At 36.5% G+C, this 15,450-nt stretch overlaps 1 protein-coding gene across 2 annotated transcripts; it reads left to right on the top strand.

Annotated features, from left to right (window-relative positions):
• Positions 291 to 14,601, top strand: LOC102175572 (serine protease inhibitor Kazal-type 6). 2 transcript variants are annotated; one of them, XM_005683127.3, is made up of 5 exons: positions 298 to 432; positions 3,379 to 3,401; positions 9,336 to 9,410; positions 12,702 to 12,817; positions 14,354 to 14,579. In XM_005683127.3, the coding sequence occupies exons 1-5, from the start codon at positions 375 to 377 to the stop codon at positions 14,397 to 14,399; spliced, it is 318 nt and encodes a 105-aa protein (XP_005683184.1). In that variant the 5' UTR covers positions 298 to 374; the 3' UTR covers positions 14,400 to 14,579. The 2 variants fall into 2 exon arrangements, with proteins under 2 accessions (XP_005683185.1, XP_005683184.1); XM_005683128.3 differs by lacking the exon at positions 9,336 to 9,410 and having other exon boundaries at positions 291 to 432; positions 14,354 to 14,601.

Raw genomic sequence — 15,450 nt, 5'->3', positions numbered from 1 at the left:
AGTGAAACCTTAAAGGGAAGGGTAGGGAGGATGTATTGACGGTTAGGAAAACACAGATTACTGGTGGAAAATGACATCCTCTATTAATAAGATCTAAGGTAAGATCTAAGGTATGACTCATATAATTGTTCTAATTTTTAAGATTGATGGGGAGCATGAAGCATTTCTCTAAATTGGTGACAGGTTCCAATAAATGCCTATACAGGACTGCAGATGGTTTCAGAATGTGAGTTTATAAAGAAGGTGGAGATCCCAGCTCCCTTTATCATGTCTATATATATGTTTTAGTGTGTGTTTCAGAGCTCTGGGAACTGTCTTGACAGAGAACCTGAGCTGGACAAAGCAGCCTTGATCTGAGTGAGCTAACTGGCACCATGAAAACATCAGGTGTCTTTCTGCTCCTCTTCCTGGCTCTTTTCTGCTTTTTCTCAGGTGAGTTTTTTTTTTCCTTAAAGTTAAAATCCAATACTTACATTGAACTGGAAACGACAAGTGTATTTGTCCACCATATTTCAAAATCCTAATAATTTTAATACAAAAGATCAGTTCTGAGAGATTATCATAATGACTGCAATAATGAAAATGGGTGATGGTAATAATGAAATAACTTTCATCTGTTGAGCATACACTATATTCTAGGCAGGTACTCAGGGCTTTTATGCATTATCTGCAACACACATAACAAGGTATTCATAGACACATTCCGTATATGAGAAAACTGTAGCACAAAACAGTTAAAATTTTAAGGACTTGTAACTGAGTTTGAGCAAGCTCCCGGAGTCAGTGATGGACAGGGAAGCCTGTCATACCGTGGTTTATGGCATCCCAAAGAGTCAGACACGACTGAGTGACTGAACTGAACTAGTAAGCAGAATTTGGAATTTGAATCTAGGTCTTCTAGACATCACAGGTGTGTGTTCCAAAGGAATAGTATGGAGAATTGATAACTATTTTAAATATTAGCTTGGCTTTCCAAGACAAAGCTAAGCTTTTCAGTCCTCATTATTCTTATAATTAGGACTCAAATAATTGAAACTGAAACAAGCAGAAAACAGGAAACTCAGAGAATCCTTCAGAAAAAAATCACTGAACCTTAGAATTCATAAACATATGTTATTGGTGAACTAAACAACTCTTGAAGTAGGGGAGTATCTTTGGCCACATTAATGAGCCGCAGTCATATATTCTATCAATTCTGATTATTCAAAGGACAACTGTACTTCAATTTGATGCCTTTCATCATATCATCATCCATGTGAATGAACAAGGCCACTGTATCTATTTTTTTTCTTTATTATTCTACTCTGTGCCTTTGTAGTGGACAAAACACACACTAGAGTCTTTGGACCCCAAACCTAGGTTCGTTACATCCACCAACAGCCTGTGTCAACTAAAGAAATAGGTCAATTTGCTGAGAGTCTTTCATTCTTAGAATGCTGGACTTGAGACTGAGTCCTAGGAATTTGCAGATCTGGTGTATCATTTTCTATAATAAAAGTAGTTGAATTTGCCTGCTATCAGAGATTGTAGATGCCCAAACGTGTAAAAACAACAGTTTTTCAATGAAACTGAGCAGATGAAGAAGTCGTTGTTCACAGGGAACTGATATTTTCATAAGCAAATATATTTAGAATTATAAAAAAATGAAAAAAGGGTTTCTGCAATATTATGAAGTAACTGTGACTAGTAAAGCCAAGTAACTCAAGTAAGTGGATCAGTTAACTGCTGAGATGGTATACAAACAGATTTGACTATATTAAAATCTACTTGCAAAGACTGTCTAAATAATTAATAACTTCTTATTGCTTTGTTTTTTACAAAGGCTAATCGGATCTGGTTGACTAATACAAACAAATACTAATACTAGAACAAGGTCCCTGATAGACATGAGGACATTTGGGAAGGCACAGTGCCCAGGAGCTTTAATGTTGAGACCAAGAGGAATAAATTTCAGTCCTGGCATTTCCATTTTATAGCTGTGTGACCTTTCTGAGTCTCATTTTCCTCATCTGTAAAATATGGATATAAAAGGACTAGCCCTGCGGAGTTAAATGAGAAAATGCATATAAAACATTTAACATAGTAGAACATAGTAAGTGCTTGAAAAATGTCTATTAATATTGCCATCACTAAATTTTAAAAATACAAGTACTAGTTTGGCTCAGTCATTGTTTATATTAACCTAGCTTCCACTTTGACATTTCCTACATGTAAGATGGTGATTTGTACAGTGGGAAAATGGCTGAAAATTTTAACAGTGACTCTTCCCTGGTCAAAACAATTATTTGTGAGTAGTTAACAAAAACTATTGACTTCCAGACCCTATTTGGGCTCATATAATGGAATTTTTCAAGTGGTTGTCCTGAGAGTCTATATATTTAATAATCAGTCATATCATTTCAGTGTGGTTGGTAATCACTTCAGTAGTTCATCACTAACTTTCTTTCAAATTTAAAAGCTTTACTCTCTCCTTATCTCTCTTAACAGAGAATATACTTTGAAGTATTTCCAGTTGTCTTCCCATAAATACTGGCCACACTTCCTGTCTTTGAGGTGGCTGTGGACTTACATGTAAGGGGATACTGCTAGTATTAGGAGTTCTACAGAAAAGGCCAGAGATCAAAATTCAGCAGCTCATACCAGGACTGAACTTAAGACTTTTATTATTACAGTGTTTTTAAACCACTGTGCTAATTAGTCACAACCTAAAATTACATATTAAATTGTAAAGATGGAAGGAAAGAGAGAGAAGCAAGATTGCATTTTTGAAATACAATCTTTCAGGAATATAGAGAGATGTAGCAGGAAAAATGAGTCATAGAAAATGAGTTTGTTCTTGCCAGTCTAAATTTGAGCCGAGTCTTTACAGCTGAACACAGAAGGCAGAAGAACAATTTCAGGCTCAAAGAACAGACAACAAATCCAATCCCTACCTTCAACTTCCCGAGACAAGTGCTTTGGGGAGGGACCAGAAGCATTGGGAAACTTGGGAATGGCAGAGTTAGAGTCAACTTTCCCACCCAACTTCTCCAAAGCGAGGCCAGAGATGATAAATCATTTCCACAGTGAATGAGTGACAGGGCCAGGACAGCAAGATGAATCTCCAGATCCTTAAACTATTTTTCTCACTCCACCCCACCCTCCCAGAAATATTACACCATCATGGTCCATCTCCACACATCACTTTCCAAGTTTCTACTGTTCCCTAAGAGGAGAGCAGGTATAAAAATGTAAAGTAACCAAGCCATGACTCGTTGAGATGACCAAGAACCAAGTACAAGTACCATTTTAGGCTTTGGGATTACCTAATATTGCAAATCCCATCCCCACAAAAATTACAGTGTTTGGATTTCATGCGTTTTTTTCTTTTTTTTTCAGGTGTCTTCAGTCAAGGAGCTCAGGTCAGTGTACATAATTTTATTTATTCTTCCGACCTCGGTGGCTCTTAGCTGGTACTCCCTGACCAACGAGGTCTGTCTATGGGTAAAAGAGCAAAGAAATGGACAAGTAGGACAGATGCAGAAAACAGCAGAAGTTCTTAGTTTTCTCACTATAATCTCGTTATGAGAATACTGCTTTCAGTTTAAAAGGGCCTAGACACCCACTCTCAGATTCTGTTAAAATTAAATGAATACAAATAAAAAGAGAATGAATCTGTGGTAACATTCATGCTCTTTCACTGATTTCATTGTGTAATCTTGGGCAAGTTACTCAGCTTTTCTGAGCTACAATTTCCACACCTATTGAAAAGGGATATTATCATTTACCTCACAGAATCAGATTTAAATTACATAAACTATGTGGGATCATTTGGTAAACTATGTGTAGTTACATAAACTATGAAAGGATTAGTTATTGATTAATAACGATCTTTTGAAAGAGTTAGAACAGAGATTATTATTTTCTTTTTAGAAGTAAGGCAACCAAGAGCAGACAATTTGTTTAGTGTTCTGTATTGAGTAGACACAGACTGGTTCAATCAAATTTAAATACAATTTGGGTTAAAAAGTGGAAAAGGCACAAATTATCTTTATTGTTTGGACTGGCATGTTCCAAATTAATCCACCAACTTTTTACCAGTTCTTTTGTCCTAGCTATCAAATAGACAACACAAACAAGAGGTATTTGCCCTGCCAATCACACCCATATGTCCACACTGAACAGTAATACTTGACCTTGGCGTTGGTTGTTGTTTGCCTTGCTGTGCCCAAGAACCCTTGGCATCAAAAGTTTCCAGACACTACTGCCAACTAATCGGGAGTTGGCAGAGAAGCTGAAAAATATTTTCCAACCTTAATATATCTACTACATTGCACAAGACATTTTCCTCCCAAATTTTAGTATCTCAGAAATTGGGATGTGTCTTAAAATGAATGACACCTTATAACTAACTGCCTGTGTGTGTGTATATGTGTGTGTGCATGCACACTTGTGTGTGCATATGTGTGTTTATACTGATATACATAATTGTACATCTTAAAATTGATTTCTCCTTATATTTAAATAGTTATGTCAGTACTGTCTATGTTATATATCAAAAGAAGCAAACAAGAATAAGACATAAGATTCAGCCAATATATTTTATACCTTATTAGGTAGGTATATGATTAAGACCATTACACATAGGTTTTTACAATATAGACTTTAATCCTGGTTTTCTCATTAACACAAAAGTTACTTCCCTCCTTTGGGCTCTTACTTCCCAGATCTTTAATGTTTCACAGATTTTTGGTGGTTTCTAAAGTTCATTTAAAATATTCTACTGATTCTATTCCTCTAGATGAGTCTACGTCTTATATTCTGCTTGCTTTAGGATCCCTGCAGATGCTCACTCAACATGTAGATCCTCAGAGACCAGGCCAGACTTAGTGAATAATAATCCCAGATAAGAGGCTTTGGATCTATATTCTAGGAATCTAGCGCTGGAATGCACTGATTTTGGAGTGCTCCAGTATGTTGGAGACAATATAGAGGAGTCCGAGTTTGAATATTTACTGCCTGTGTAATTTGAAGGATGTCTCTTTCCCTTCTCATTGCCTTTGTCTCCGCATCTCTAAAATGAAGACTTGGATTCAATGATCGCTAAAGCCCTTCTGGCCTGAGATATCTGAATCAGTGTGAACTAAACATGCCTTGCCAAGACTGCTGTCTCTCTTCCATTCAAATATAAATGGCAAAGAAGCTGTCACCTTTTGGATGGTATCAAGGCTACACTTTCTCTTCTGCAAGTCTGGAAAGAGGGTGACAGTCCCAAAGCCAGGCAGAAGTTGAAGCTAACCTTAGGAGGTTGCCTGCCTAACTTTGATCCAGCCAAGACAAAGGAAGAACAATTTTTTTCCAACACCCACGTCATTCTTTTCATGCGAAGAAGTCTTTTCATTATGAAGCATCTGATGGGAGATTATAGCTAGCAGTCTTAATTATAGATCTGTAAAAGTTTCTCATTCTTTCAAAAATATTATTTGAGCTAAACAAAAAGTATATTCTAAGACTTGAAATTCATGGTCCTGTAAAAATTTCCCCATAAATGTAAATGACTAATATGCTACCAAATCTTTAATCTGCCAAGTAAGAACATTAAAAAACATAAATAGTAAAATAAAAATAACTTCAGGATAAAGCTATTATTTACCATCACCACCCTTCATTTCAGAAATTGTAGTATAATATTAATAACAAATGCTTGGAAGTCATAATCTCAGAATACAGATAGTCCATTTAACCTGGATAAATTTTTATTAGAATCACTTCCTACACTATCTTTATTTTTCTTATTTTCTCTATCAGGCTGTGTATTTGGAACCATATACTTAAAGACATGTTTAAATGAATATTTATGACTGGGATTAACAAATCCCTCAAAAACAATGATAGGCAAATGTTTTCTTTTATAATAGTCTTAGGAATATCTAAATTTAAGTTTGTTGTACTTCAAGATAAACACATGGCAAATTTTAATACAGTTAGTAAAACAATGCTCTTGACTAGAAAATGGTGTTGTTCATGCTTCCTAATAACCTTGAATTCACTTATAACTATTATACTGACAGAATACTTAAACATTAATACAATTTGGAGATGTTAGTCAGCCTCAACAACTTAGCTACAGAGGAAAACCAAGGCCTCAGAAAGAGGACCTCACTGAGTCAAGTTTACCAATAGCAGTAAAGCTGTGCAGTCATCATCTCAGGATATTTCCATAGCTCCATGCTACCTCTAACCAGCAACAGAAAGCAATTATGCAGTTCATGGGAAAGTGCTTCGAGCAGTGTAATTATCTAACAAATACAGAATAGTGATCACTAGCCTCATGTCCTAAAGAAGCAATGGAAACAGTACTTTCAAGTAAGACGACTTGTCTTTGTGTGTTGAAGGGATTTGGAAACTTGAAGGAAATGGAGGCAAAGAGAGCAAAATTCATTATACAAGCTTCAGGTCAGAAATGCTGAGGATGGGTATAGGTAGTAAATCTGAAATTGGTGAAGAGGTATCTTAAGATAAAGAAATACATGAAAGGGAACACTTGTTCCCTTCCTATCCCTGAGGGATAGAAATGATGATGTTTTAACCTGAGGGTAGGTTGAGGGATTTGAAGAATGGTGCTCTGATGGAGTGGAGAAGGCAATGGCACCCTACTCCAGTACTCCTGCCTGGAAGGCTGCAGTCCATGGGGTTGCTGAGAGTCGGACACAACTGAGCAACTTAACTTTCACTTTTCATTTTCATGCATTGGAGAAGGAAATGGCAACCCACTCTAGTGTCCTTGCCTGGAGAATCCCAGAGATGGGGGAGCCTGGTGGGCTGCCGTCTATGGGGTTGCAAAGAGTCAGACACAACTGAAGTGACTTAGCAGCAGCAGCAGCAGCAGCTGTGATGGAGAGTGGAAAAATTAGAATGCAAAACTAATTTAGATGGAAAAATACAGAGTTCTATTTTGGACATAAATGAATATTAAGTATAACTCAAACTGTTGACTAAAGGTATCTTGTGTATTTCTGACAAGTGGAAACTAGACACTGAAATTTTGAAGACAAGAAAAAAAGTCTAGGACTCATTAGTATCATCTGGGGAAATAACATGTTCTCAGAGAAAATCAAGTATATAAAGTTTTCTTGAAAATGCATATAATTAATATTCAGAAGGAAGCTAGAAAAGATAATAAAAAAGAGAAGAAATAGCTGGAAAACTGGGAGTACTGACATATACGAATCAGAAAGGAGTTTTGAAAAGTTGGGGGTAGTCAAGAATAGCACATATCATAAAGAAATCATGAGCATTTTATAAATATCCAATGGATCCTGAAAGATGTCATTTGTAGAGCAGTTTTGGTTGTATGGAAGCACTAAACAGGGGAAGTAGAAGTCAAGTTAGAGAGGGGTTAGGAAAACTGGTATTAAGGGGGCTGGGAAAGAAAGGGGCTAATTTACCCACAAAGGCAGTATTTTTCAGTAAAGAGAAGAAATGAAGTCTTACATCCTAGGGGAGTGTGTGTGTCTGCAAATTTTCACTGGATTTTTTTTAGAATTAAAATATTGAAACTCAACATTCCAAAAACTAAGATCATAGCATCCAGTTCCATCAACTTCATGGCAAATAGAGGGGAAAAAGGGGGAAGCAGTGACAGATTTTATTTTCTTGGGCTCCAAAATCACCATAGATGGTGACTACAGCCATGGAGTTAAAAGATGCCTGCTCCTTGGAAAGAAAGCTATGACAAACCTAGACAGCACGTTAAAAAGCAGAGGCATCACATTGCTGACAACGGTCTGTATAGTCAAAACTATGGTTTTTCCAATAGTCACGTATGGATGTGAGAGTTAGACCATAAAGAAGGCAGAGCGCTGAAAAACTGACACTTTCGAATTATGGTGCTGGAGAAGGCTCTTTAGAGTCTTTTGGACTGCAAGGAGATCACAACAGTCAATCTGAAAGGAAATAAACCCTGAATACTCATTGGAAGAACTGTTTCTGAAGCTCCAATACTGATACAAAGAACCGACTCACTTGAAAAGACCCTGAAGCTGGGAAAGATTGAAGGCAAAAGGAAAATGGGAAAGCAGAGGATGAGATGGTTACACAGCATCACTGACTCAATGGAGATGAATTCTAGCCAACTCCAGGAGATAGTGGAAGACAGGGGAGCCTGGCATGCTATAGTCCATGGGGTTGCAGAGTCAGACATGACAGTGAGTGAACAATAACAGCAACCAGCCTGGCTCTCTGCCTCAGAGCAGGGATTTCTGGCTGGCTCTGTAAGGGCATTCTGCAAAGGCTACATTCTGAACCGTTCGCCACCTGATGTGAACAGCTGGCTCACTGGAAAAGACCCTGATGCTGGGAAAGATTGAAGGCAGGAGGAGAAGGGGACAACAGAGGACGAGATGGTTGGATGGCATCACCGACTCAATGGACATGAATTTGAGCAAGCTCCAGGAGATGGTGAAGGATAGGGAAGCCTGGTGTGTTGCAGTCCATGGGGTCACAAAGAGTCAGACACAACTGAGTGACTGAAAAAAAAACAAATCTCTGGAATTCTCTGAGGGTGGTTCTTTTCTGTCCCTAGTCACCATGCTACAATTTTTACAAGTGAGTGAAGAGTATCCTTTAGACAAGGAGGAAGCATTTGAACAATAGTTGTTATTTCTCCCATCAAACTGAAGAACTAAGGACCCAGCTTTACTACGCTATTCCACCATAAGAAGTCACAGCTACAATTTGGATTATCAAAGCTGGAGCATCCTTCGGGGTTTTCTAGTCTCATGACACTTAGCATTCTTTATGAGTTACAGAGCCTTTCGGAATGTGATGAGAGATACAGTTAGTGCAGGCCCACAATGAGAGGCTTATTTTCTACACTACTCCTTCAGGACTATTTCAAATATTCCACACTGACTTTCTACAACTCTTAAGGTGACTACATTTGATTGTTATAAAAACCCTGGGAATGAGGCATGGCAACTGTATTTTGGGGTTTTGTTTTTAAAATTTTGGTTAAAAAAATTGAGGCACAGATGTTGAGTACTTTGTCCAAGATAACACAACTGCCCAATGGCAAGTGGCAGAAAAAGCTCTGCCACTCCTGAGCTTACTTCAGGAATCACGGGAAGCCACTGCAATTTACAAGTATGTAGATTCGTGTACCTATGTTAATTTAAGGAGGCTTGGTAATATACCAGTTAGTTGATTTGGTTTTATTCACTGAAATCCTTTGCTTTTCCTACTCCTATTCCCAGGGGTGATGGAAGGGTCAGGTGGGTTTAGGGAGGGAGGAGGGATCTAGAAATTCTCAAAGCAAAGAACCTCCGCAAGTGCCACTTCCATGTTGCTTTCTGAAGGACAAAAGAGGCTGCAACACAAGATCAGAGGGCTGGATGCCAAGAAAAGGTGGCTTAAGGAGGCGTCTCTTTCAAGTAAGAGACTTTTTTCTTCACCTGATCTGAGAGGCCACGGTCGGCATCTTCCCCATATGCTGCTTTGTTATGAACATCTTTGCCACAGGTGTTTCAGTCCTTGTGAACTAATTAGCTGTAAGGCAATTTTGCCACAAAAGAGAAACCAGTTGATGGCTTGGACTGTTATTTCAGCTTTCAGTGGTTGACAGTTAGGTTTCATTTCTCCATTGATACAGTATTCCCATTTTTATATTATATAAATCTTGGCCCATACAATGGCCTGGATAGTGAGAAGCACCCTGGCAGTTTTAAAATGATGGCTAATAAAAACTTCACATATGGGCTTGGCAGAAAATATGGTGGTAATACTTATTTGGCACTACACCAGGAACAAACAACAGTGTAAAAGCTTTACAAAGTAAAACAAATAGTTACAAATATGTATCCTAGTATTTAGAAAACGATACCACTCTTAATGAAGGCAGGAATTTTAGTAAAAAAGTGTGATGCCAAATAAGGAAACAAATTAGCAGAAAAAGGTGTAATACTATGAACTAAAGATGTTGAAGGCAGGTGCTTAGGAACAACCCATAAAATTAAATTAGGTATTTGTGCAATATGGCCATGAATCTGCACACATTTTAAGTGCAGTCAAATATGCTATATTTTGCAATAAAGTCTTTTTAATTTTGCTATGAAAATAAATTTCATTATATTGTCATTAATGTCTCTCTTTTATTTTTAGTAATTTTATCTTTTATGGAAAAATTGCTTTATGGTCGATTAGCTATCCATGAAAGTGTCTGTGGCAAAGATGTTTACAGCAAAGAAGTTGACAATGGAAATATTTAGAACCTGTAGGGAGACACATATCTCTGACTGAGATGCCCTTTTTCTCAGTTTCCACATTGCCTGTATTTGTCCCATTGTGGCCTTTATGACACACAGTGCTGTAATTATCTGCCCTTCTCTGGTTCCCTAATGCAGATAAGATGGTGAGCTTATTGATATATTTATAACTGCTTCCTTCTTATATCACCAGCACCAAGCACTGTGTTCTCTAAATACTAGTTACCCATTAGCTCTATGTGAAATAAAAGAAAACATGATGATTCTGTGGTTTAAAGAATTTTCTTGACTCACGCACACAACTGCAAATGTGTACTTTAGTAACATAAATACAAATGCATGGTTTTGTTTGTTTGTTTTTTAATATTCTATGGTTTCCCTGGTGGCTCAGACAGTAAAGAATCAGCCTGCAATGCGGCAGGTTCGATCCCTGGGTCAGGAAGGTCCCCTGGAGAAGGAAATGGCAACCCACTCCAGTATTCTTGCTTGGAAAACCCCACGGACAGAAAAGCCTAGCGGGCTACAGTCCATGCAGTCGCAGAGTCAGACATGACTGAATGAGTAACACACACACATTCTGTGGTTTATAATATCCTAAAGATTTTCCAGCTTTTATTTTCTATTTGGAGACCTAAAGAAAAGATTACTCTCCTGAAAGTGGTATGAGAAGATGGAGTTATCTGTAAGAGCAGAGGAGAAAGTGGGCCTATATGTAGGACGATAAGAAGCCTGGGTATTTTCTATCTGACCCAGCCCTAAGAAAATCACTGGTTAGTATCACACTACCCAATCTTAATAGTATAAGACGCCAAATTTCAACAAAAAGTTATATTCGAGAGTTTTGGATACGTTAAACCTGATATATGTGATAATATTTTTAAAATTCAGTTGTATGGCGTTTTTGCTGGGCATCTCCTTGTGCAAAGTTTCAGGGGGCTTTGTCAGTATATAATGGTTTGCTAATACTTTAAACAAATGATTCATCTTACCTGTGCCCATACAGTCCCCTAATAAGTTACTTTAATAAAGTCTACATGGCCTGACTATAAGCAAGGTCAAGGTATATCATGACAGTTGGTCTTTATTTCTCTCAATGAAGATTTGTTGGAAATCAACAATTGTATATTGCCAGAAATTCTGGGTCAGCCATGAAAAGTATGTTCAAGCACTGGTCTCAGTGCTTCTGGTTGTATGGCACTGGTAAGCCTCTTAATTTCCTAAGGATTGATATTCACATCTGTAAATTGGCTAATATGTTTTATATTGTTCAATGTGAATCTCAGCTTTACTGTGAGACAATGGAGTTGATCCATGTGAGAAGAGTTTGGAGATTATGAAGCAACTGATAAACATAAGAGTATTATTTTAATAAAACTATGATGGGGTAAAGTATGGTCCTTCTATTCATGTTTAAATGTCACTTCATTCCACACAGCTGCCATCTGAAGGAGTTCAGTTTTACCTACTGCACATTGCCTGTTCTCTGGAATAAAATGGCTCATATGTTATCTGCACACCAAATACTGACTCAGTTGAGAGTGAATTGAAAAGAATCTTAAAACTCCAGACTAATTCCAAGATATCACTGTAACTAAGGAGATACATTAGTAGCATAATCATTCCTTCTATAGAGCCCATGATGATAATTATTAATTGGTCACAGCGTGTTTTCTCACCAAGGCTAGATGCGACCTCAGAATCCTTCAAAACAGAACAGTTTAGGGCAGTCATTACTCAGTTATTGTAGTAGGCACAAAAGTTCAAATTCTACAGATTCTGGGACAGAGTAAGTTAATGTAAAGATATTAGAATTTTGTTTTCAAGAGATAATAAACTGATATAGCAGCCACGGGAAAACTGACCAGTTATCAAATAATACCTAGGAGCGTCTTGCAGTGACCATCCATAACTTTAAAGCAATTCAGGAGGAGTGCTTTTGGAGTTACACTAATAAAAATTTTCTTTTTTTTTTGTCTGCAGCATACAGCATGTGGGATCTTAGTTCCCAGACCAGGAATCGAACCTGTGTCTGCTGGAGGGGAAATGTGGAGCCCTAACCACTGGATAACCAGGAAATCCCAATACAGTTGTTTCCCCGCCCCTCTCCCCATTTAAAGACCCAAAACTACTCTCAATTGGTGTAAATTAGCATTGGAGGATAAAATCATACCCATAGCATTTGTCTCACTCATCCTGTAAGAAATAAGCATCTGCCTTATATTATTAACATACCCCTGAATACAGTGACTATAGACATATGTTCTTTAAAGAAAATATCTTAATTATGTTTAATATATTCTAGTTAGAAAAAGAAAGTTATTTTTACTTAGAAAACTTTACACCACAACTATATACAATAATATGTATAATTTTAAGTTTACTGTCTAAAACTTATGTTCTGAGGGACAGTCCCTTAGACAGAATGCACTAATATCAATGTCACTGCGTTTGCTTTGCTAGGTTGACTGTGATGAGTTCAAGGACCCCAAGGTCTACTGTACTCGGGAATCTAATCCCCACTGTGGTTCTGATGGCCAGACATATGGCAATAAATGTGCCTTCTGTAAGGCAGTGGTGTAAGTATCATATTCATCAAATCTACCTTGCAAACACAAACTTCCAGAATAAGATTATGACACTTACCTTGAGATATTCTAGAAAGTTCTACTCATACCCATCCATAGGAACTGAAGTAATAAGCTTCAGGCAGATGAGCTGAAAACAAATGAAACAAAAACAACCCCTCCCCCTCCACTGCCAAAGTTATCTGAAGGTTTCTAAATTATCTAAAAACATAATCTCAGGTATTTCAATTTGTTAGTATTTTTGACTCAGGTAATTAAAAAAAATTTTATATGTCTTTAAGCATTTTGATACATTTTGTTATTTTTTCATTTATTTCTAATTAAAATTTCAATCATTTTCATACAATTATGTTTGTTGTTATTATAATTTTGGAAAAGATGAAAGAAAGTTTTAGAAGTGTAGTCAAGTTAAAAAATTCCTCAAAATCAGAAACACGAAAAACTTAGGAGAAAATTTATCAATAAAAATATTATCCAAAAAAAAATATTATCCAAATTATTCTCTGATATTTATTTTATAAAAAATAATACATTTTGAAGGCAATAAGTTCCATTCATTCTGATGAAAACAGCCTTTCAATAAACAACAGAGAGGATTATCCTTTATTATCCAGACTATACAAATACCAATTATATTAGGAAGATTCTAACAAAGAAAAATATTTATTGAGTTTACATGTTTATAAGAAGCAGAACAAGTGCTATAGATTTTAGTCTATATTATTTTAGTTGACTATTAGATTCCTGATGAAATGTAATTTATATTTAATAATATTTACTCCATCAATTAATCAGTCTTTTGGTCTGACTGCTCTAAAAGCCGGGGGATTTAAGCAAGATACAAATGATCACACTTCCTAGTGTCTTCTACCACTGTCATCATTTTCCTGTATTAGAGTTTCTTCTATGAATACCTTAACTTTCCTTAATTAACCCATAAAATTCCTAGGCACAGGGAATATATAAATCCCTATCAATAACAGGGCTAAGCATGTAGAATGACATTGATAAATATTAAATCTATAAATAATACACATGTGCCTATATTTCTATATATCTGACAAATCAATACGAAAATTTTCCCAGGAAAAGGGCAGTAGGGTAAGATGAGATTTGATTTAATGGGCCCATATTTCTGAGAGGGCCTGAAAACATGTCTGCTAAAAAATGCCAAAGGCCTGAATATTTGGTTCAACTTCTTACATCTTCTATCAGGTTAGAACTATGACAGTATAGTCTCTTTGCAATTATATCTCCATTCACTTTTACATCTGTATACATATTTACTCTCAGATAATGAACAGTTAAAACCAAAAGGTCTAAACCTTAGTAAAACTCTGAAGTTTGAGATTCATACTTCCTGCAATTAGGCCAGATGTTACCTCCAAGTGTATTTAACTAACACCTAATCATAGACATGGATACCTGTGAATCAATTGTTTCTATGACAGTTAAACCTTTTTCCAACCTATGTGATGGATAGTAATGCAATTCCACTGAGCATATATTTGTCTTCCTTTTTTGTAGGAAAAGTGGTGGGAAAATCAACCTAAAGCACCGTGGAAAATGCTGAATCAGAACCCGAATGCTGAAAATGCTCAATCAGAGAGCTGACTTGCCAGCTCTCTCGTATTTCTTTACTTGCCTCTGCTTTTACTTTACTTTTCTCTAGCGAATCCCTTCAATTTATAAAGACACACCTTCTACTCTACCTTGAGCCTAGGGTATTCCATATATATTTCCCTTGATTCGCTTGACAATAAAGTAAATTCTGTAAAATCAGTTTTTTTTTCTTTTTATAATTTGTCATCAAAAAAACAAAACAAAACCTACAGATACAATATAGGATACTGACCTGGCATAAACCTGGATAAAAAGACCTGTTTTTCTGATGGAAATCAACCATGCAGTGGTCACCATGGGAACCTAGGAAAACCCCCTTCCTCCTCTTTTTTTTTTTTTCCACTTCATTTTTTAATTGAAGGATAATTGCTTTACAGAATTTTGTTGTTTTCTGTCAAACACCAACAAGAATCAGCCATAGGTACATTCATGTCCTTCTTTCTCTTTATTCTTGGAATTTCAGTATAAATAATGAAGGAACTTTTACTGAGATGATCATATGTCTATAATTATTTTACAGTATCTATGATTTAAGTCTTAGATCACAAATTACAGTTTCTTCCTAATTTCAGGAAAAATATTGTATATAAAAATAAAATATTTATCCTCTCTGGACCATAGTTTTCTCATCTCTCGGTAATGATGGATTATATTACTACATAATAGATACTTCATAAAGACCGACTTTATTTGGCTTCCCAGCAACATCAAAGGATCTAGAAGAAAGAAGTGAATATATGTTCAATAAATAATGAATAGATGCAAAGTCTCTAAAACTGTACATTAAGGAACGAAAGTAACTGATGTTAATCATGGAATGAGAGGGTTGGATGAAATGTGAGAAATCTAAAAGCTCAGAGAAAGCTTACTTATACTGCCAAAGAAAAAAAGCTCCAGTTAGTAGAAAAGCCAAGGTTAAAACATAGCTCTTTTGATAACCAGTTCCATCTCCACGTAGCTGGCTCAATCCTAGGAAGACAAGCAAGATGTATAAATATCTC

This window comes from Capra hircus, chromosome 7 (genome assembly GCF_001704415.2).
Source record: "Capra hircus breed San Clemente chromosome 7, ASM170441v1, whole genome shotgun sequence".
In the NCBI taxonomy this organism is placed as follows: domain Eukaryota; kingdom Metazoa; phylum Chordata; class Mammalia; order Artiodactyla; family Bovidae; genus Capra; species Capra hircus.
The sequence above is the reverse complement of the archived record's forward strand: the minus strand, read 5'-3'. Positions and strand labels throughout refer to the sequence as shown.

Excerpts from the sequence above, each read along its gene's own strand:
- LOC102175572 (XM_005683127.3), top strand. The coding sequence starts at position 375 with ATGAAAACATCAGGTGTCTTTCTGCTCCTCTTCCTGGCTCTTTTCTGC. Across the intron at positions 433-3,378 it reads TCTTTTCTGCTTTTTCTCAG|GTGTCTTCAGTCAAGGAGCT; the intron begins GTGAGTTTTTTT and ends TTTTTTTTTCAG. Across the intron at positions 9,411-12,701 it reads TAAGGAGGCGTCTCTTTCAA|GTTGACTGTGATGAGTTCAA; the intron begins GTAAGAGACTTT and ends TTGCTTTGCTAG.